General features: G+C 42.5%; 1 protein-coding gene across 3 annotated transcripts in view; it reads left to right on the top strand.

Moving 5' to 3' along the window:
- The first annotated feature begins 5648 nt into the window (after positions 1-5648).
- Positions 5649-23736, top strand: part of PRIMA1 (proline rich membrane anchor 1) — a 606350-nt gene continuing 588262 nt past the window's right edge. For 2 of the 3 annotated variants that reach the window (XR_013600946.1, XM_078660091.1), the window contains exons 1-2: positions 5649-8211; positions 19324-19441. Coding sequence is in view for 2 of the 3 variants with exons in the window: in XM_078660091.1 (XP_078516217.1) it covers positions 19352-19441 (90 nt within the window). In the remaining variant the exon portion in view is untranslated. The remainder of the gene's footprint in view (positions 8212-19323; positions 19442-23736) is intronic. The other variant, XM_078660090.1, reaches the window with a different exon arrangement.

Raw genomic sequence — 23736 nt, 5'->3', positions numbered from 1 at the left:
CCTAGTTCTAGTCCTGAGCGCAAAAGGAGGGTTTCCCTGAACAATTGCATTCTATGACTTCATCTTTAGACTGACACAGTATGAATGAATATTCATAAGGGTTCTTGGAAACCAGGCTGGGGCTAGTTCCATCTGCATAATATCTACGTACAAGGATCATCCCATACGTCACCCTCCAACTCAACAATGGCTAATACAAGAAACAAGGGGCAAAGGAACTCTAGATACTTATCTGTATAAATACAGCACCTCTTGCTAGTATTAGAGAGAGGGAACCGAGACTTCCAGGCCGACACACTGACCAGAGACACTCAGGTTCTTGCATGTAGACGCTCCAGCTGACAGTGGTCTAAACATCCCTTGCGGGGTGTCCAACTCGAGACCAGGACGGGGTCCTGCACTCTCTTGCTTCAGGTGATGGGTTTAGACTAAACCTAGAGTGATTCTTGGCTTCACAACTACTCACATGCTAGGTACACTTAGGTACATCTAGATAGGCATTGTAGGAGAATGCGCGCTTTCTTTTATCATGCATTTTATATCCATGTATTTGTTCATGACTATTGCAAAATGGTAACTGTACTATCCTTTTATATTCACTGTGATGCTGATCATATATCTCTGCTGCTGTCTAATGTAATGGTTGTCGCAGCACATTTATTTTACACTAGAAGAACAACTGTGCAATAAATACTTATTGTAACATGCCCACTGTTTCTTCCGTGTAAACTCTCTGAGAGAAACTAAGTGAGCACGAGTGACTGAGCGTAAGGTAGTATATTGTTTCCACGTTCCTGGGGGATCAGGGTTGTCATGTTCTAAGGTTCCCAGAAACTATCCTTGCCCTGAAAAGAGGATATTATAGTGGCACTGTTAGCTATCTCATGCAAATAGGCTAACATATGTGGTGGGGGTGCTCAGAGTTAGTCCTCCACTAATCCTACAGTATATGTTATCAAACGCATGGGATACAAAAACACACTAGGGGGCCTCTGAAACTCCCAAAACACCTGAATGGGTTGGATGGGTGGGTAAGTGTACATTTTCAGTCAGAGAGATATATTCATCACTCATTGGCTTGTAGTAGACATATGGGATGGTTATTCAGGGCGGTAAAAACAAGCATAGACATGGATAGACAGAAGGAGACATGTTGCACAAGAGCATGGCACAAATAGTCTGGGCACAATTTACTATCCCTGTGTATGAATGCATTAATACACTAGAGCCTAAACTGTTTACTTTGACAAAGCTTGTTGTCAATTGTCAATCTACTTGAGGATTTTAGATTATATAATTTTCTGCTTCAGTTTAGCAGTTTAGCATGGGCAAGTAACATTATGCTTAGGGTTTTGAAAGGAATGAAGACGTGGCTTGACCAGTCTAAGATGAGAGCGTTAGAGATTTGTAAGTGTTCTTTAAGAACATATGGCTCTGGGCAGTGCCTTTATTTTGGGGACGGAAGGTGCAAAGTTGTAGTAGGTAGCTGTTTGATAGGAAGGATTAGAGGAGGAATGTGTAGGTGTCTTTGCCTTTTTCCCAGTAGAGATTGAAAATTCCCAGAAAAGCGAATCACAAGACGAGGTAAGCTGATTAACCCTGGGTATAGCACTAGGCCACGCTCGCGTAGTTTGCGAAGTTTGCGTTATTTCGCACTACGCGAATTGCACGTAGCACAGTGCAAACACGCATAGCGTAGCGTCGTGCAGCAGTCATTTTTTGCTTGCTCGCGGTCCTCAACGTCAAGTTGGTGACTGCGCGAAGCAAAATGACAACCCAGGGAGACTTTTTTCTCATTCGCGATCAGCAACATCAAGTTGCCGATCGCGAGCAGGAAAATAAACCTCCCAGCGAGATTCTCAATGCGGGGAGGTCAGGTTTATCATTGCGAGTGGTTGCGTATGCTCGCGACCGCTCGCGATAAGACACTACCAGTCCGCGTTGAGAAAGCTGCCGCTCGAGTAGAAATCTACTCAAGTGGCAGAAAAAGACCGCATTGCACTGTGCAAAATGCAGTTTGCACTGATTGCACAGTTCGGACAAGCATCCGGCCCTGTGCAATCAGTGCGAACAGCATTTTGCACAGTGCACTATGCAGTTCGCGCAGCTATGCGTAGTTCGCGTAGTGCGAAGTGCACTTCGCATAGCTACGTGTAGCGTTACTTTGAGAACTACGCCCACGCTTAAAGCTGATCAGTACTACAATCATCAATAAAGTTATTTTTGCTACAAGATGGATGGGATGCATACAACAGTCAGCATCACTGTTTTGTTTTGGTAAATTTGCAGTAACGTTACAGTGAGACACTGGAAAAAGGAGTTTGCTGTGTTAATTAGTTTATTGTAGGAATAAAAACCCCACAGCTCACCAATTTTTTGCTGTTCTGGTGAGAAAGATAATATTGTGTCCTAGTGGTAAGGTAGTTGATTGGAGGATGAGCACAGCAGTAGTGTCAATGTCACAATCTTGGATGAAGGCAAGTTTGTCAATTGCTTTAGAGACCTCAGAGCTCATTTTTAGGTGGGCAGCTGTGATATTACGTGCAGGAAGTGAGTCATTAGATTTAGGCAAGGTGATTCTTGAAAGATCACGAAGACATATTGAGATTTGACTGTATTTAGAACATCTAGTTCTAAAACGTATAATAGTTTGTGTTGTGAGGTTTGTAGTCACAGAGTATATGGGTGTGTGGGGTACGTTTGAGATGATGTGTATGGAAGATTGCACAGAGCATTGGACCTGGTGTGCATGGACTCTAATTGTAAGTGTACCAGTAGGTTCTAATGGGGTAATTATGAGAGTAGTCACGTGTAGGAGAGTGCTTGTGGGAAACACATCGTAAAGGTGATTATCATATTTTCAATTTAATTTCAAGCAGTTAACTTTTGGGAATGGATATGAGATATGTGTTCTAGTCATTTCTAAGTGGCTGTAAAATAGCAGGTACATTAATTGCACAACTCATGTGACTCGTGCTAATCGGTGTTCGAGTCCTTCTATTGAGAGTCACTTTGTGTGCTATGGTTTTGGTGTAGGTGGTCTGCACAGGGAAGATAGTTGATAGAGGGAAGTTGTATCAAGGGATGGTGGCTACTAAGAGGGCTGTGGATTTGTCCTTGGTAGTATTTTCTTCTGTTTAATTATAGGCGTATCTTTGTTCCAAGTTATAATACAGACTAGCTTAATTTATGCTGGTTTTGTGCTGCCTTATTTCATTCCACGATGTGTATTGTATGATAGTAGGGTTATTGGAGATTGCAGTTTGGCGAGTTATTGGGAGTCATAGGCAGTAGAATTTGATAATCATGGTATTGGTATTAATGTTCCGAGCCATGGTACAAGCTTTCATTACCATCAGGGTACCAAACAATGTGGCCAGTACACAGATGTAGATACCCCAGGATTAGTTCAAGATCTTCTTATTTTCACAACGGGGGATTCACGGGCCACGGCCCATATTTCTGGAAGTGGTACCAAGAGAGAGCAATATTCCATGTAATGGATATTTGTGCTCTTTGTTACGAAGAACAAAAAGCATTTTGCACAGCTTTATGGGAATATGCTCTTACTTAAGGAATCAGTTTCAATGTCACCCAGTCTGCAACTATAGTATTTGTCACCAATTTGGGTTTGCGCCTGAGTCTGATCTGATGTTAAGATTGTTGGCCATAATACAATATCACAAAAAACATCTAGGCTATTGATCTTTAGAGGAAGATTGAGTAAGGGTAGGCAAAGTATGCTGCTGATGGGTATCCTTTAATACTTAAATTAAATGTGGTATTAAGATATCACATTTGGTTAACAAGGTGTGTGTCAGCATACCATCACACTTGGTTTGCAGCACGTAGAGCTAGTACTAGTACAAAAAAGACCTAGACCTTGTAGGCACTTATAAATTCATCCTTTTTGGGTATACCAATTATTGCATTATTATTACAAAACGTACTCCCCTTCCATTAGTTATTGGGGTAGTTGGTATATCCTAGAAATGTGCATCCTTTAACAATCGCCCGTTCCCAAAAAGTAAAATTCAGTTGCGAGACAACACAAACACACACACTTTAGTGTCAAACTGTGATATAAGAAAAGCGAAAAAAGTGTGTGAGAGCGAGATGGCACCTCACGGGCACACCACCAACGGGAACATGGCAGGTACTCACCAGGATTGCCCTGTTCTCATCATTGGCACCATCAAGCTCAGAAAAGAAAAATGTGTCAAGATTGCCAAAAATTTCGATGGCAATGAAACATGTCGGCAAGTAAAGTAGTGTTGGTTGGATAGTTAGTAACCACATCTACTTTTTTTAACTCCCACACCCAACACAAGAGACAGAATAAAATTGCATATCTGTGTTGTTGTGTGTGTTTTTTATATGTTGTTTGACACTCCATTGGTTGTCTTGTGGTCTTCTTTCACTGCATATCTTCACAAAACACTTTCCTTTTGTGTTTCCTGGACACATTTTTCTTTTCTGAGCTTGATGGTGCCAATGATGAGAACAGGGCAATCCTGGTGAGTACCTGCCAGGTTCCCGTTGGTGGTGCGCCAGTGAGGTGCCATCTCGCTCTCACACACTTTTTTCACTTTTTTTATATCACAGTTTGACACTAAAGTGTGTGTGTTTGTGTTGTCTCGCAACTGAATTTTACTTTTCGGGAACGGGCGATTTCTAAAGGAGGAACATTTCCAGGATATACCAACTACCCCAATAACTAATGGAAGGGGAGTACGTTTTGTAATAATAATGCAATAATTGGTATACCCAAAAAGGATGAATTTATAAGTGCCTACAAGGTCTAGGTCTTTTTTGTACTAGTTGCATTATGAGTGGAGGGCGACCTATGACTAGCGTTACCCTCTAAGCTCCTGTTTGTCTTAAAAAATTGCAGCACATAGAGATCTAAAATAACCCTGAGTGCAACTTTGGCATGTCTGTGGACAGCATTTAGAAGCAAAAATCACCTTTGGGACAAAATCATAAGTTAGGTGCAAGATCACATTTAGGTGCAAAATCACTTTTAGTGCAATATCATGAGAGCAGAAACAATTTTAGGACCACAAATCAAATTCAAATGCAAAAACACATTTATACGCAAAATGTAATTTAGATGCAAAATCACTTGGTGCATCAGCAGAAGTGAGGAAACACTTTTTAGGTGTTAAAACACATTTAGGTGCAAAAGTACATTCATATTCAAAATCACATTTACGTTCTACAGTGCAGCATCAAAAAGAGTTTGGAGACATATTTAAGTACAAAAACTCATCTAAAAAAGCAGGAGCTCTATGTATTTTAAGGACGCTCTGCTCCAGTCTACACCACAGCGTGCTTTAGTTTTAACAAAGTGTGCCTAGCGCAGAACGGTGCAACGAACGAATTATCAGCAATGCACTGCCCTCAGGACAGTCACAAACGTATGCCTGCCCAAGGGGCAGCTTATTAGTAAAAAAACGGAGCAACTGCTTGTAGCAGCTGCCATGTCCATCACTGTGCGGGTGGCACTGGCCTGCGCTTCAAAGGGGTGAAAGAAAGAAATGCCCCTGCAGGAGGGTGCATTTAGAGACTGCACCCGCCTGCAGATGGATGGTTGTGGCACCCATGGGATACCTTCACACTCTCCAGAGGTCAGCCCTCATGGGCCACACTAGCTGTGCACCACCTCATGGCCTCATAATACGACATGAGAAGAAAAGTGCTTCCCGAATTTCCTTGGGACCACAACACCATGCAAATGAGGGAACACACTCATAAGATAGTACCGGCACTATATATGAGCTGGCACTATCAGTATTACAGACCAGCTGCACAACATCTGCAGCCCCTTCTTTAATAAAAAGCTCAGAGAACTCAGAAAACAGGCACACACTCCTGTTGCTTTCCTGGGAAACTGTAAGGCAGCCCCAGGAGCATCACGCCTAGCTGCATATTTACTCAGTACACAAGAAAAATGTGGTAACAAAATGTCATATTCGGTGTAAACAGTGTGCATCAGTATGAGATCATATTTAGTTGCCACAAATTGAGGTGCAAAATCATAATTGATTCAAAATCAACTTAAAGTGTGAAAATCCATTAAAAGCTTAAATTACACGGATGTACAAAATCACATTTTGGGGGTATAAAAGCACCTTTGGTACCAAGTAAGCTTCATCAAAGTAACAGATTTAGGGCAAAATAACATTGAGGTGAAAAATAATCATTGGAACAACATGACCAGGAGCGTGTAAGCACCTTTAGGAGCAGAAATCACATTTATGTGTAAAATCATATTTAGATACACAAACATATTCAGAAGCAAAAAATAAATGGATTTGTACAAAATCACATTTAAGTGTTAACTTGTTTATATGTGCGAAACTATGGTGACTGCACCACAGAAATAAGGGAGCAGCCAGTACTTTAAATAGACAGCTGGTGTCCGGTATTGAGTACCTGTAACTCCTTAATTTGGAAGGGAAAGTACCTGCCCTTCTCAGCACAGAACAGTACCAGCACATCTCAGAGCAAACAGGGTTTCTAAATAGTGAGTACCTGCTCTTCTAAATGTCCATCTAAAGGACTGGGAGTGGCATGAACACAATTGAAAACGCCATATTTTTTTGCAAAATAAAATAGGCAACATACTTAGGGACTCCATCAAAAATGAGGGGATTAGTGGGGAAGTACCGAAATTACAATTAGGTAAATGTCTTTAGCTCCTTTTGATGTGTTTTGGAAGAATTCGGGACGCTGGAGACACTGCGTGTCAGTCCGAATAACTCATCCTATCCTGGTTTTACAGGTGGCAGTCTGGTACTTGCAGTTTTGCTTTTCATAATATAAAGACAGGGATATAAGTCCTTGATTTGTTAAAAAAAATAAATAAACAGCACTGGCATTGGAGAACTTGAGATTCCTGAGAACGTCCTGGTGGAAATTCCAGGTCCCCAATTGCCAATGGTCCCTGGATGCAGTTCTTGCACGAGGATTTCCACCAACCCTTTGATCAGATGTTGAAATAATTCGATGCAATTCGAGTCGAATCGCGGAGTTCCTTATTTTGTCTATCGGAATCCACTGGTTTCGTTTTTTTTATGTGTTAATGTGTCGTAGAAGTCTCTTGATTTTTCTCACTGGACGTTTAAGTGCAATGTTTAAATAAAAAAAAATAGTTCACAACTGGGCTCTTCGGAAATCGGGTGTAAGAGTTCCAGCTACGCCTCTCGGGTGCCCATGCCTACGGGGTGGCAGCGCGGGTGTCTGAAAGGTGGGGGAAGCCTCCCTGGGACTGAAGGCAGCACTGGAGCCGAATCAGCATTTCTGCCGCGTGAGATTCTGTTTGTGGTGTTCCCTCGGCAGAGAGCACCGTGGGAAGTGCGGGAACCCCCTCCGAACGGAGAATTCAGTGTCACCGAGAGGAGGGGACAGCCGGGTGCCAAACCCAGAGCGGCCCGAGCGCAAGGGGATGAAAAATCACTGCAGCACGCTGAGAATAGATTACATCCAGGGAAGGCTGGCTTTGCTCAGTGTTTTTTTTTTTTTTTTGCTTGTGTAGCTCCAGCACTGTCCTCCGTGCTCTCCGGGATTAGTTTGGCAAACCTCTCTCTTACACAGACACAGTACACGCTCTCACTGGGCAACGGTGACAGATAGTTGTGATCTGACAAAAACTGACAGCAGGAGAATACCCCACCTTCTTTTTACACACCCACCAACCACAACAAACCACCGTGTCAGGGTAAAGTCTGCTGCCAGTCTCTCTCTCTTGCTTGAGGGTACAACTCCGAACAGCATTTGCCTTTTTGATATTTCCTTTTTAACAGCAAAGACATTTTTTCCCTCGTGGAGGCACTGTGAACTTCTGAGACCTTTTCTGGTTGTTCCTCTGAGTAATTAGACGAATGTATGTATTTTTCCTGGGATGTGGTATTTGCACTTAGAGTTGAGCTGAAGATGTTTACGTCTTGTTAGAGAATTGTAATATTTTCGTTTTCGTCGCTGCCGGAGAGACGCCGTGGGGCTGATTCTTCGCCTCTTTCATCTCTCCAAGCCCAGCACAGTCGAGGGACCCGATTGGATGTGGGGCTGCGGATTTAAACGCATCGTTAGTCCACGTCCGCCCTTAAACTTTGCCTCAGGTGAAGGGAAAAGGCAAGTGAGCAGGATGGACAGCGGCAGTTCCGGAAATCGCTAGAACATTCCCCAGAGGAGGAATCCTGCCCTGAGGTAAGCGCTGCCGGCGACTTTTCTCTGTCACTGTTGTCTAAAATCGCGTTCAGCCAGTGCGCTGTGGTGTGCCCGATAGGGCGGACAGTCGTTTCTCCAGCATGCCAGCATCTTCCAACTGGAGAGAGAGTCTCCAACCAGATTTTCTTCTATTTCCTCATGCATTTCTCAACGCTCTTACATTTCAATTTCAATATGTGACATTTTTTTTTTCATATACATGACACTCAACTTTAGAAAGTTCAAAAGTGTATACAGAACTCCCATTCTTCCTTGATTCATGCGTGTGCAGCTTACATAGTCCAGGATTTGTACTGTGCATTGTGGGACTTGTATTTCTTTTGATCATATTATAATACAGGGCCGGCTTTAAGGCAGTGCGACGGCACTGGGGTCTGACCTATAGAGGGGGCTCTGTGTTTAGAAATAACGTATGATTGGAAAGATGAGGTGTGCTTTTGCCTGGTGGTGGTGAAAGAATCCGAGGTGGCGATCATGGGGTGTGGGGGCACCAAAAATGATTGTCACACTGGGCGCCACCAGTGCTAAATCCGTCCCTGTTAGAAAATAAGGGCTACAAGTCCCCAAATGTAAAGCAGAACTCCTGAATTGAATAGGATGTTCATTTGTGGACCTTGCAAACTTGAAAAGTTAGGGTGCTGTGCGTGGGAACAGAGGGATTTGCCCAGCTCCTCATAAACGTTAACTGCAGCACATACCCACTATTGGGCTCATTATTCAAAACACTAATGTTGCTGAGACTGACATCCAAGTACTGTTAGTCTATTAGGAGCATACGGTTCTGGATGTCTGGGAGTATAGTTCTAGGCCACTGGGAAGACTGCCTGATGTGCATGTCATACCTTGGAATATTGTTTCTTTTTTAGAGGGGAGGCCATCAAAAAATCATATCCCATAACATTGTGAGAGGAAAATATGTAAATGACACCCCTCTCGATTAACATTACTGGACACAGGGTAATTATTGAGAAGGTATTTTCAGACCCCCAACAGGGGAACGGGCAGCTGTGCCTGGCGGACAGACTCGCACGATTATTGCAGACCAACTCTGCACCAGTGCATGCCAAGGAACAGTTAATCTATGCAGACAGTCCTCGATGGAAAATTGATTTAAAGGAGACAGGGGCAGATAATTGTTACCACCTACTAAGAACACTGTGACTACAGCCCTTCTTCTCAGGGTGTAACGAACCTCACAGAAATGTGGGTGCTTGTAGCATTTTCAGCAGAGCAGTAATAATTGTCATTTTCAAGGGATGGGTTCTAATTTAAATCTGTCTCAGGGAGGCCGCCAAGCAGAATGCATGCACTTCGAGGATACATGGACTCTGTAACACACTTAACCACAACATGGTAGGAAATCTGGGCAGCCTGTTTCATTTCTTTGGTAGGGCATGGTCGCCTTTATCCGTACTTTCTGGAGCTAGATGCAATATTTTTCATGAGGTTTGGGGCAAATCCACCAAAATGCACATTTGTTCCAAAATATCCATCAACATTTTTTTTTTTTTTGGTAGTAGCCAAACAATTTCAGAACTGGCAACGTTAGCAAGTTAGAATTGACTCCCTAAATAAGACATACTGTGGGTCATGGTTGGGTTGTTCAAATAAGCAGTTTAACGTGGATTATGTGCAGTAGTTAATCGAGGGGAATAATAAAAGCCAATACCAGAAACAATTGATTAAGTAGTGTAAATGCGTCCCGGGGGGAGGGATTTACTCAATTCCAAGAATATTTTTATTAAGATGTTGTCTCTTTTGACAGCTTGGTATAAAGGTAGTGGCCACAAGATGCAGTTGCTGGGGGAAGAGGTGGAAGTTGGAAGATATTTCCACTGCAAACTCTAATTGAATAATTGGTCATTTTATTTACAAAGCACAGTTTATGCCTAAGAAGACTTCTTCACACTTTTTCTAGTCTGATATGAACTTGGGATACGTTACAGCATCCTGGTTCTGTAGAAGGCGAACAAGGGCATAACAGAGGTCTGTCACATCATCCTTGTTGGGCAGATCTAAAAGTTTAGGCAAAAGGCAGCCACCTCATCATGGTCAGCCATGAATCTGCCCTAGTGGCTACGGTAGACATCGCAAACAATCTATTGAAATATATTCACCTTATATAATCTACTTTTGGACTTTTCAAATAACAGTCAACTTTATTCAGTGAGATGTAGGCTCTGAAGCTAAAAAGAAACATTCAATGTAAACCTGTGCACTCTGAACTCGTGCATTAGCCACACATTAAGAGAACATATTTTTTATTGTTAACAAATGTATGATACGTTTGCACCTGCAGTCCTCCATTTAAAAGTTAAACCTAGGGAATTGCTGTATTGTGGAGTCAGATCACTCTGTCCATGCCCAAGGCTAACAGCTGAAATTGGACCCGGATTTACTTAACAGTGCAATGCTTTCTTGTTAGTGCAACATGTTACATCCTAGACAGAGGCCTGAGGTTTGTTCCTGTCCACCCATAGATCCGGGTAATATATAAATACAACATTTAGACTCTACCTCTAGCAATGAATCCTGAAAATGTACCTGAGAGGACTCCTAAGGAGTTGACAGACAGAAGATGGGTATCAGTCTTTGAAAGTTCAGCAATGTATTAAAAAATGAGTGGCTCAATCTAAAGGTTTGCTAAGCCACCACTGAGTGTGTTACTCACAAATAAGCATGACCATTGCATGGCACAGTATCTACATGACAAACTGACATGAGTTTTGTAGTCTTTGGACAAGAAAGGTTTTTATTCAGAAAGGGGATTGTCTCTTAACTTGGAGGGTAGACTAACATGCAAAGCAAATGTACTTTTCACACAGTTTGAGTATTTATGCATCAAGTAATTGTTCGCTAGCATTTTAAGAGCAGGAAAAGAAAACAAATAAAGGCCTGATGTATACAAGAGTTTTACCCATTGTATGACCATGGGAAAATGTGTTAGTACAAATCATCATGAATCATTTGTTGTTAAAAAAGAATAGCAAAGTCAATAAGTCGTGCCTTTGGGACCATTGCCAATGTTTTTTTAGCTAACATTTTAAAAACATTAACAATGCCTTTGCTACTGCCTGCCAGTCATTTTATAGGTATGTGCACCATACATGCGAGCGCCTACAAAATGATGCAAGAAAGCAAAACAGTGCTTTTTATGAACAATCTATGTACATAAAGTTAATTTTAATTTTAAATTAATTTCAAATGGCATATATTTACCCATTTGAGGTTCCACAATCAAGGGCATCACAGTGCCTAGAGGCAACAATTTGCAACTTATTTCTATACTCTAGTTGAAGATACGGACCGCGGAGAACTATTCACCGCATAATACATGACCCCAACTAGGATTCCGGCATAGCGGCATACATGCTTTAAGTGAGTACCGCATGACAAAGATTGGGCTCCAATTACAGCCACTCCAGAGCCATACCATGTGTCAGTTTCACTCTGAAACATCCCATGCATCATTAGCTCTCAAAAAATAACTATGCATTCATCCAATGCATTGGACGGGTGCTTCCCAAACCTACATCCTGATGATGATCCTGTCTAAATTGCATGTTTAGGGTCGAAACGTTGACTTGACACAACTATAGTGTACTGTTTTTATTTGGATTCTGGAGCATTTCTCTTAGTACCAACTATTTATGCATCCTGGATCAGTCACTATTTTATGAACATAGATTGTATAGCATCAACACACTTTACGTTCACTTATTTTCACTTGCACTGTGTTGTTGCACTGTTTGGGATCACCTCTTTACTTACAAATTGATTGAAGTATAAAACTGCAATAATTTTTTCTATTTGTTAAAAAATTAACACATAATTGTCCAAATTAAGAAATGGAACCAATCGCTTGATGGTCTAAATAACTCTCTCCAAGAAAGTAGAGGTTCGCAATTCCCCATTTAGGGACCATGATTGTGCTTTATTACTAGATCACCCAGGCCTAGGGTTACTGGGTTGCCCCTTTTCTTACAAAGGCTCTATTTTTTCTTTTTAGTTAACAATTGAGTTGGATAGTTAACTGAAATGAAAAGAAAAGGCACAATAGCATTTCTTTTAATAAAAGTTTTGGCACTGGTGTGGAAGCACAAAGGGGGAGAAACACAGGGCACAGAAGCAACAAGGGATGTGGAAGCAACACATGGAAGGACGAGGGGACTCAGAAGGAACATGGGACTCGAGAACAACACACGTTTGGGGGAAACTAATACAGAGAGCACAGGTGAGGAAGGTAAAAACGGGAAAAGAGGAGTGTGTAGGTGGAGGGGAGGTACACGGAGGGCAGGGGGAGCAATGGGTAGGACATGAACGAGCACAGTCTGGAGGGTGATTGGGGAAGCACACAGGTGACCTCGAGCATCACGAAGTGCAGTGGAAGAGAAGTGCATGAGAGAGACAGCTCAAAAGCACCTACACTTTCAAAGAGTGCTTAACACAACATGAAAAACTAGTGCTTGAAAAGCAAGCAGTGAAAGCAAAGTTGCCAGCCAGTCAAAAGCATGGCAAAGGGGCAATGCTTCATGGGAGGGACAAACACAAGACTGACAAACTGGAACATGAATAAAAAGCTGACTAATGGGTGACAGGAAAGCCAACCTATTGTAAGCACTGGATGGGCTACGTGCCCCCCTTAGTTCTGGGTAAACTACAATATGCCTCGTAACAGGCACTGCCTAACAGGCTCAACCTAAAAAGCATGGTAGATAAAATTATGCCACTAGATGTGTGTCAATACACTGAGCGATATCTGAGCGATGTCAGTCACTTGATATTGTAATGATTATCTAGAGCAGTTATCACATCAAATATCGATATATCTTCCACAGCTTTCCTTTTTAAAACAATGCTAACAGAGAAGAGTACTTTTTATCAAAGGATATTTGGCATGTTAATTAATACAATTTGGTGTAAGTTAACATTGTTTTCACCAAGAACTAACTGATCATATACTACAAATACCTTGTGAAGGAATTTCTAAGCACCATTGCCAACTATCCAATAAAGTGCCCCTGTTAACAAATTTCAACCCTTTTATTTTTAAATTTTTCATTTTTTTTATGTCAATCACACACATTATTAAAACGAATCCAACTCAAGGGTGACATGTATCAGTGACAATGGAATAACTTGAACTACAAGTTGACAAGCGTCAACCACAATGACCGTGCCAAACTGCCTTGTAGAATTGGCTTTGACAAAATGGAACACAACCAACCCTAAGTTAAGAAGCATTAGGCACTTTTGGTGTGTCTTAGCTACCCAGTGGACGCCATTGCACACAATGAACAAGCTCAGACTCTACATTAACAAATGTTGGGCACAATATACCTGACCAGGAACTATTATCACAATATATTAGGCATGGTGGACCATCTCACAGCCAGTATTTAAATACACTGGGCGAACTGCACTGCATAGGTATCCCATTGCATTGTTTTAGGCCGTCTTTGGAAAGATGAAGCAGAATCCCTAGATCATAAAATGCTAACGGGTGCAGTACTCCAGTCTGTTGGGACTGTGTTCGCCTAACTTTCATATTACACCAACCACTGAGCTACATGACATCCCGTTGAGTCAATTTCCATTGCTTCAATAGGAAGCTAATATATATATATATTATTTTTTTTATGGTGCAGAAGCTTTGGGTGCATGTTAATGTTTTTTACATTTTTATGTTTTATATGTTTAGACGAAATAAAACTATATTTGATTGAAATTAAAAAATATAAATCAAGAGCTGAACTGCATTTGGGGTAGGTTGAGGGCTCGAGATTCCCTTATAAATGTACTGGAACTCAGAAGGTACAGTGCTTACAATGACCCTGCTCATGATCCAAAATGAAGTAAATTGAGAGAAAGGGATGTGTTCACTTATCCCTCGAATATCATTATGCAGATTGTTTCAAACAGCACACAGGCTCTAAATCTGTTTTCCCCTCCCTGAAGTTATCAAAACCTGGAATTACGAGATGGACTCTGAGGATCTGCTAAGAAATGAGAAATGACTGGGGTAATCTGTAATTCTGGGTTCCTCATTTTGTGGCAGACTTTCATGAAGATGTTTTGGCTGCTATTAGCTGCCAAGCTCTCCAGGTTAAAGTTGCGAGACCTGCTATATTTCCTCAGATCTCATAATCCAGATCGGGCCGGTAACGGTTGCTACCAGCCCCATTCAAATTAAGAGGCCTCTTGTAATGAGGGCCATATGGTGAAATGGACCCACAGCCTCCCCATTCCAATTCATTGGATACAATGTACTGACTAGCAGTACACATTAAGTTATTAATTAACTGGGCAGAACCTAATTTAACAGTAAGACAAATTGGGACAGCACTTAAAATATAGGCCTTGCTAATTCATAGGATTTGATTTGGTCATTGCCAATGTCGCAACAGGTGATGAGATAGGACAGGTATTTCTTTTAGTTGAAACCATAAATCAACAAGTAACACTCTTTTGAGGAATTTCATAAAGGTCCACATTAAAGGCCTAATTATAAGTCTGGCTTCCCATAGACCGCTAGGCTCATGGGGGCGCATCAATGGCGGTCCTCCTACTGCCCTATTACAATTAGGCCAGTCAGACCGCCATTGCCCCGCCGCAGCCGTCAGGGAATATCCAATCCATGGCCGTGTTGCGGCAGTCAGGAGGCCGCAATATGCTTGGCGGAACCGCTGCAATCCTGTCAAGCGATATTACAAGTTTCCTCTCCGCCACGGTTTTCGTGGCGGTTTCTATTTCATTTAAACCATGGCAGGAGGAATTAAAGCGGGCCCTGCAGGGCCCCCTTGTGCGTCTGCGCCTAGGTTGCAGGCGGGTGGGCATGGCATGTGCTCCCCGTGTGCATGCACACCAGTTCCTGCATGGACTTTTCAGTCCATGTCGTGCAGGAACTGTGTTTGGTGTTCCCAATGAGGTGCCCATTTTTAGGGTTCCGCATTGTGAACATAAAAGAAAGCCTGTCAGACCCGAGAATCACTCGTAATCTGGCGGGTTGCCGACAACAGGTGTTTTGCACCACCAAACTCCTAATCAGGACCTAAGTTGCCACCTAACAGTCAATAAAATGCAGTGCGTATAAAGATTTCATGTGCATTTTAAAATGGCTTGGAAATGGTTAAAGTTGCTAAAGGCGCTATGCTGTCAACTGCAACACTTCAACAAAGCTTTAAAATACAGTTGGCAAAATGGCTTAGGTGGTTCAACACTCAAAGCTGAAATATGCAGTGACAGTCAGAGGCAAAGCAGATTCAGCCTTCCATCCTTCCAAGGTAAGTACATCGAGTACCATGAAATTGGTGAAAGGTAACACTTGTTATTCACACTGCTCAGAAATGGCAGCAGTCTGGTGTGAAGCTCAACAAAAAAAAAATACAAGATGGTAATTAAAATTAAGCTTGATGCAGAATAAATTGAAAAAAATGAGCAGAATGATGAGTGACCAGCCCCAAAGAAATGACATGGTCCTTGTAGCTGGGTAGGGTATTTCAAGGTGGAGTCAGAAGAAAAGGATGGAAGGTCTTCTTCAGTGTGGAAAGTACACTGAATTCCAAGCAGAAAAAAAGCGTTTTGAAATGTTTGCAGTTCAGTTGTGCAGAAAGTCAGAACGCCACATGCCTTGGGAAAGGTCATTGTTTTTCCCTGTAAATTGCAGAGGCCGCCGCACCCGCCCGAAGGGTGGGGGAGGCTCGAAGGCCGGCGCCATAACCCTCGTGGTGCCACCAGCGGGGAAGAACTGGTTCTGGGCGCTTTGATGCGCACAGGAACCAGCGGAAGAGGGGTGCGCACCAGCCACCCGACCGGAAGTGACCTGTTGACCTGGCGCCCCCAAGGGGCGTCCAATGGTCAACCTGGCTTTGTTTGAACCCCCCAATCAGGGGGACTCACCTGAGACCTGCATAGAGGGCTCAGGAGGATTTAAGCGACGCCGCCCTCCCAGCAGAAGCACATCGCATTCGAGGAGCTGGGAGAACGGCGCGACGGCAACAACGACTGAAGCCCACCCACCCACACCTAAGGAGCAGCAAAAGTCGCAGTGCTGGATAAGGGAAGGGGCGTTAGCGGAAATCCTACACTGGTTGGCTAAGAAAACACACCGGCGGGCGGTGTGTAAGAGGATGGCCACTCACTTTTGAATGCCGCACGGCAGGGTGACGTGGCGGCATAAAGGAGGGGAGTAACAGGGGGAGACGGCACTCGCGGCCCAGACCCGGCCGGACGGCAGGGCGCAATTTGGTAGCGAGCTGGGGACCTAACTCCCGACTGGAAAGCTCCCCTCCACAACACGCAGAAGGCGTGGGCAACCAACCACTGGAGCACCAATAGACTGGCAACAAACTGGTTGCGTGCAAGCCCCATTTTCGAACTAAAGAGGGCACAAAGAGACTGACACCTGCTACTAGAAGAGGGTGTCATAATGTGTAATATGCCAATTATGATTGATGAGTAATGTTCGAAAAATGGAAGATTGCTTGACACCAGTTTGTGTTATTAATATGTCTTTGGTTATTAATAAACTGCGGCCAACAACGTCCACTACTGATACCAGGCTTTGTTGGCTGACATTATTTCCCACCTTTGCCAGCAGCAGGATGCGGGGGCCGGTAAGTATGGAGACTAGGGGTCTCCGCAGAATAGGCACATGCGAGGGTTATTACAAACGTGTGTAGTAATTTCTTTTAACTCGTTATCGTCTGCTACATTGCCCAGCTGAGCATATAAATAGAGGTGTAAATTCTTGAATCTGCCATTTCCTTTATGTTTAACTCTGCCAAGTGGTTGTTTGCGTTCAAAGTAAAGCCTCTTGTCAGGCAAATGGACAGAATACACAATCGTAAATGATGTACACAATCACAGTAGTGTCTAGTTTAATTATGCGATGTGGAGTACATATCGAATGCATTGGATAAGCAGGTTAATCCATTAGCAAACCATAAGCCAGTGACTTGTATGCTTGTGGGCGCAGCTGTTGCCCTGGGGGAAGCAAGCCTCTTGCAAGGAGGAAACGTGAGAATTCCTCAGCTAATACAAACGTTTATTTAAAAAAACATCAGCACTTTGGGCACTATGCTTTGCAAATTACTTGGGTGCATTGATAATCATCATTGTAATGTTTGAAATGTTAAGTATTCTCCTGTCAGACAATAAAATATATCAATAAACAACATCAGGATCAACCGCACACAACCTCATCAATCTACAAAATTTCCATAGATGCCATGGCTCCAAGTTTAGAAAATACTTTTTCAGAAATGCAACAAAAAGGTATATTTTGTGGTCTTTCCATTTAAGATTTCACATCAAGTTATACATTGAAAAGTGTAGCTTACTTGCAGTGCTTTACTTTGCGTCTATTTATTGGGAGAAAAAGAAAAATGTCAACCCTATACATTCGATTTTGTTCACATATCTTAAAATACCACAACCCCGTTGATAGGTTGCTCATTCACAATATAGAACACGCTTCTTATTAACTGCAAGAAAAGCTTGGGTGACTAAGCTGTTTATTCAAGAAGGATATTGATACAAAAACAAATGTATCTGACGTACAGGAAGTTTTTTGGTTCTTTTGTCTGAGTGAAGGACATTTGAACATTTTCGTTCCCAGGGCCACTATGTGGTTCCTGAAAGGTAAACACAGTGACAGTCACTGTGCTCGCCAACCCAGCGGAAGACTGCCCTCTTGTTCAAGGGTTTCCGTCTGTGAAGACATCTGGAAACTTGTAGTTACTCCACCTCTAAATGGGGTGAGAGAACCGTGAGGTTTGCATGTGAGAACAACGACAATGCATGGCTTTACTCCTGCCAAACCCTAAATGACCCCTGAGTGCTTGGTTTGAGGTTCTATTATTTTATTTAATATATTCAGGTATTACCATTTACTTGTGCACTTAAAAATTATGTGCAATACCCTAGCAACTCATTTACAGCTATAACATCAATCACATTCACAATTACAACATGAAATAGTTTTGGCCATGAAGAATACAAATTAGATTGTATCACCCAAAATGAACTGCTTAAAACTAAAGACGTCAGTCGTGGAGTCTCTACATGGCTTGATCCCAAAGTGTGTATGGCCATTAGCATGAGAACATTCATTGCAGGCTACCATATATTTATGTTTGTAGCCAATCTTAGTGAGGCGCAAATAACGATCTGCCTATTTAATATTCATTAAGCAGGCCATTTTGTGACCCTCAGCAACCGAGGGCCTCATTTATGAAAAGTGACGCATCGCTGCGTGAAAACAGCAATGCGTCACTTTTCACTGCGCCCTCCTTGCGACACCAATGATGCGTCATATTTACAGTATGACGCATCATGGCGCAAGGAGGTACAGATACGTCAGTATTTCTTAAATATCTGTAAGCGCAAAAGTGACGCATTGCTGGAGTGTGTCACAAAAATTACGCAACTCCAGCAATGCGTCCTTTCACATGGGGCAAGCCCCATGTGAAAGGGCCTGCGTCAGTCTTACGCCTGCCATGAGGTAGGCGAAAGATATTGAAGCATTTGCGTCCTAGAAGTGGCGCAATGAAATCTCATAGATTTCACTGTGTCACTTCCAGGACCCTCTCTTGCATCAATACGCCCCCCTTGCATACATTATACCTGGCGCAGGTATAATGTGGCGCAGAGGTTTACAAAGTGACGCATCTAGGTAGATGCATCACTTTGTAAATAAGGCGCATTTTTTACGCCACTGGTGCGTCACAAAAAGTGATGCACCAGTGGCGTAAAAGTGACGCACAGCCTCATAAATGAGGCCCTGAATATTTTGTGCCACTACCTATAAATTACACAGGCCACATCACAAAATGAAAGACTGGTCAAGAATTTCGGTGCACAATGTATGACCTTTTTGCAATCAATCTGTCCATGCATCTGTCCTGTGGTCACTTGCAGTCCCTGAGTCTGGTCTGCAGAGGTAAAGGTATCACTCATGTTGTCTCCTATCAATTGGGTGCCTTTTCTGCCCCTAGGCGTGATTCCACGTTTTTCATAGATGATCTTTTGTTGTGTTTATGATGCAATTGTCTCTGTCATGTGAAGCCTAAGGCCTTTGTTCATGTCTAGTTGAACAGGTTGGAAGACGCGTGTAGTGATGCTGATCAGAGACCTGCTACTCCCCCACTCCCCATGGCCTTCCCTCCTGCTTCACTGGGCCCTTCTCCCTCTATGGGGATTCATTCAGGTAAGCCCGGACTGTGCGCCATTTTTCTTCTAATTTTTACTTTTGAATATGTGTGTAATAATTGTACTGCAAGTTGTGCATAGTAACGGGTTATCCATGTTGGCAGCAAAGTCCGAGTAGCACTGACCACGTGAGTCAGGGATACCAGCTCAATTGAGGTTCTGTTTGAGCAGGACAGCTTAGCGCTTCTAGCTCAGTAGTGCATATAGTGCTACCATAAGTAGAGTGCAACGGGTCTACTTGTGCCCTCATCTTAGATGATTCTCCGCCGTACTATGGTTTCACTGTCAGGCTCACGACCCACCACCCACTCGCCTTCTGACCTCGGTTATCAAAGGCCTTTGGTTTCAGCAATACCCGCACTGCAAAGTGCCTTGAAGCGCCGCTAAGCAGGTGGTGTGGATATACAAGTTCTGTGTTCTTGCATTTGTAGCAGGGTGTTTGTTGAAGCATTTTTTCCAGGCACCTGTGAGATAGTTAGTTGGTGCTGAAATGTTTTCTGTTGTAAATTGTGTTTCTCGCACAAACAGATGTGCTAAGCAACACTTTCACGTTTGATGGCTACTCGCTTGATATGGCTTTCACCTCCGAAGTTTAATAAGAGGCGTACAGTTTATTATTTCATTTAATGATTCATTTTCCTGAATTTTGATTTGTTCTACGACCAACATTGTTAAATAATGGTGAATGCATTGTATCAATAATAAGTATAATTGCTCAGTGGGTTAATGCACATGCTGCATATGTCTGTGTGTAAACTGCATGTCAGGAGTTCGTTTGCTGATGGGCTAGTTTAGTCCTTCATATTTCCAAGTTTGACAAAATGGATAGACAACTATAACACCCAGTAATTCCAGTTTCGAAAACCGAAATTGCGAGTGCAATGCAAAAAAGTATTATTATTAAAACTTCAAATATAGTTTAGCACAATCATCAGTGCAGCATCAGTGTATTGTTATTTTGTTATTACATAAACGATAGGGTTCACAGTGGATGCGCGTTCGAAAAAGCAATTTGTTAAGAAAATAGGTGCTACCGGTGTTTCACTTCTCAGTTTTTAGGCTTGGCTTCATCAGCCTTTTTGTACAATGCACGTTGCAGCTATTTGTTATATAAAAAGTAAGTATAGTGTGAAATAGAAATTGTAAGGTTGTGCTTGGGAAATAATACACCTCCTTCTTGACTTGCGGGGTCTAGCAAGGTATTTCGGGAAACGGCTTTTACAACGAAGCCGTTTCCACGAAATCTTTAACCACGCATGCAGTACAACGCATGCGTGGTTACAACTAATGCCTTTACCACGCATGCCTTTACTACGATGTTTGTAGTAAAGGCATATGTGGTAAAAGTAAAAAAAAAAGGGGGGGCTTGGGGGGGTCTCCCCCCCAAATAAAACAACTCACCATAAGTCACGTCGGCATCAGAGTCGATTAAGAGAAATCGGTAAAAATATGCCGTTTTCTTTTAACGACGTATGACGTCACCACGCAAATAGTCGGTGAAAGGTTTATGTGTGCTAAACGAATTCCGTTGTAACGCATGCGTGGTAAAGGCATGCGTTGCAACGGAATTCGTTGTATCATCATATATTTGGTATTTCCTTGTGTCGTTTGTCTGTGAGATCCCGATTCTTACACTGGCCATGATGGGGCCAACCCTTTACAGTAATTACTTGTCTGCATTTCACAACAAAGTATAATTGAAAAAGATGTGGAGTTTTTTATTTTATTTTATTTTGCAGAGGGCCTCAACTGTAGCCTGGAAGAGGCTACCTTTGCCTCCCAGTGAAATCATTCCTTGCATCCATTGAAATCAGTAGGGCAAAACAAATATCTAATTGTTACTATTATAAACAAGAAATATGTGTTTCCATAAAAACGTTCTGTGATTGTTTTTAGAAACTGTTGATATCGTGATACGTGTAGATGTTACAGAGGTAAATGACTTAAACACGTTTGATCAAACCGAGATCGTGGGCTGAGGAGACATACAGGACAAGAATTCCAGTGGTACTGATGTATCAATATGTTGGGGGAGGGGGGGTTTAAGACATTTCCGGGCTAAGTTCGAGCAAGTGAAATATGATTTTTTCCATCTGTGGCACAGAATCTGGGTTACTTTCTAGGGGAAAAACCAATGCAAAAGCAGTTGCTTTTAGGAGAACAGTGAAGGGCTGGGCAATGTATTTATCTTGATGGTAATTGCATCGTTGTAACTGAAAGTAGTTTTGAAAGCAGCTTCCCTGTCTCTGCGCCACTCCTGCCTGCAGGGTTCTTCGGGCACTCTAGCAGGCAGGCAGGCGCCTCATAAAGGCGCCAACTGAGCAGCTTGTTTTAATGCACAGTCATGGTTTGGGCGGTGCAATCCTCTTAATGCAATTACTATTAGGGTAATTACATTGCCCAACCCCTGGCTGCGCTAGACCACACAAGCATTCCTCGTTCTTTGCATCCCTCACTGCATGGAATGATGAATATTTGTGCTGAAAGCCATTCTGTCTTCATTACACTTTTTTTTAATCAGGTCCTGGTTTTTGCTTATTCATTGAAAATGCGTGAAATTGCCAGAAGTTGTGCATCTGCTTACGGCAGATTCAAAAAGCATTCCCTCACGCCTAATGCCAGTGAGACTAATGACTGAATAGGCATGCACGCTACTCTCCATTGTTACCTACTGATGATCACACCACTGGATTGTATTCCTCCAGAGAGAGAAAGAGAGATTTAGAAATGAATTGCCATTTTACTACTACTTTCTGATCCTTGATTATGGATGCTTGTGCCTCATGCAGGGAGACAAAGTTGACGGGCAACATTTTAGATGTGAATTCCCACACCTGCAACACCATCTACACCACTATTTAAGGAGAGGAGTATGGCTGGCCTTAGCAAATACATGGTTAGTTACAACGGGCCCCCCAACACCCATTCAGCTGTTTGGAGAATTCTATGGTGAGGCCTGGGATGCTTGGCGTCCATGGTGAACCTCATTTCAACCTCAATTGCGTGGACGCAGAAAGAGGCATAGGTGTCTGGAAGCTGGCAGCCAATTTAGGTTGTGTCATCACTAAATGGTTTTGGATCAACCCTAAATTAACCCATTAACTTTCCTAATAAACCTGCAACAATATTTTTATCAATTGAAAACGGTATCCTGCCTGTTATGTTACTTTATCTGCATATGTGATACCCATTAATGCAATTATTTTAATGAGCTTGGTGAGATGCTTTGAGATCTCTACAAGAGAGAGGCGAAAGAGTGATTTACCATGAAACCTGCATCTATGTAGCTTTACTCATAGATTGATGGATACTGCCACCGAGAGAGCACTCACTGGGCTCCCTTGCAACTACTCAATGATTGCCTCCTTCCCATTAGAGAATTTCTCATTCCATCTTTTAGACAAGGAACTAAACATGGCTGGCTTTAGCACTAGTGGAGCCGGAACAAGAATCTTCTTTTGGCACTCCACAATGACCTTCTCCACTGATTCCATCACTACCACCCTCCAATAGTGCCCATCATCTCATGGCCGTCTTTCACATGCATTTAATCTGTATTAGCAATGTAGGGTGTTGAAACACTTTACATCACACACACATTATATGGAGACAAAGAATCACACATGTGCAAATCAGTCGATAGAAAATTTTACATAAGACAATGAGGGTTACAAGGTATAGGAATCACGTCATCCATACTCGTAGGGTGTATATTTTAAGGGTGTTTAGTTTGGAGAAACACAGTCTCTGGATTTAAAACAGACCTCTGTAGTTGGGGATGGCTTTACTAATAAGAGTATTTTTCTATAAAAACTAATAATTTTTAGCAACATTAGGATAATGAAAAATGGTGCAAGTTGTTTTTTGTTCTATCCTATACCATGCAGTTTGCGCATGCAGCTCTCTGACCATTCATAAGTCCTTGTGCTATATTATGATTGTGACATATGAAATGCAACTAACAAAAAAATATATGTATATATGCACCAAGAGTTTGTCTCTCTCCTCCACAAAGTCAGCTCTGGCGCCCCCAGTGACTGCTGTCCTCCGCAAGTCTTGAAAGACGCTTTTCTAGCATGCCCAGGTCCCCCACTAGCATTATTAAACAACTCTCTTGCCACTGGGGAGGTTCCATCTTCTTTCAAGCAAGCTGCAGTCCTACCGATTCTAAAAAACCCAAATGCTGACCCTACCCTACTCAGTAATTACAGACCCATCTCCCTCCTCCCATATTTAGGAAAGATCCTGGAGACTTATGTCACCCGCTGCTTGAGCTCGTTTGTAGAGAAATCC

Source organism: Lissotriton helveticus, chromosome 9 (genome assembly GCF_964261635.1).
Source record: "Lissotriton helveticus chromosome 9, aLisHel1.1, whole genome shotgun sequence".
Lineage (NCBI taxonomy): Eukaryota > Metazoa > Chordata > Amphibia > Caudata > Salamandridae > Lissotriton > Lissotriton helveticus.
Note: the sequence above shows the minus strand (reverse complement) of the source record. Positions and strands in the feature narration are given on the sequence as shown.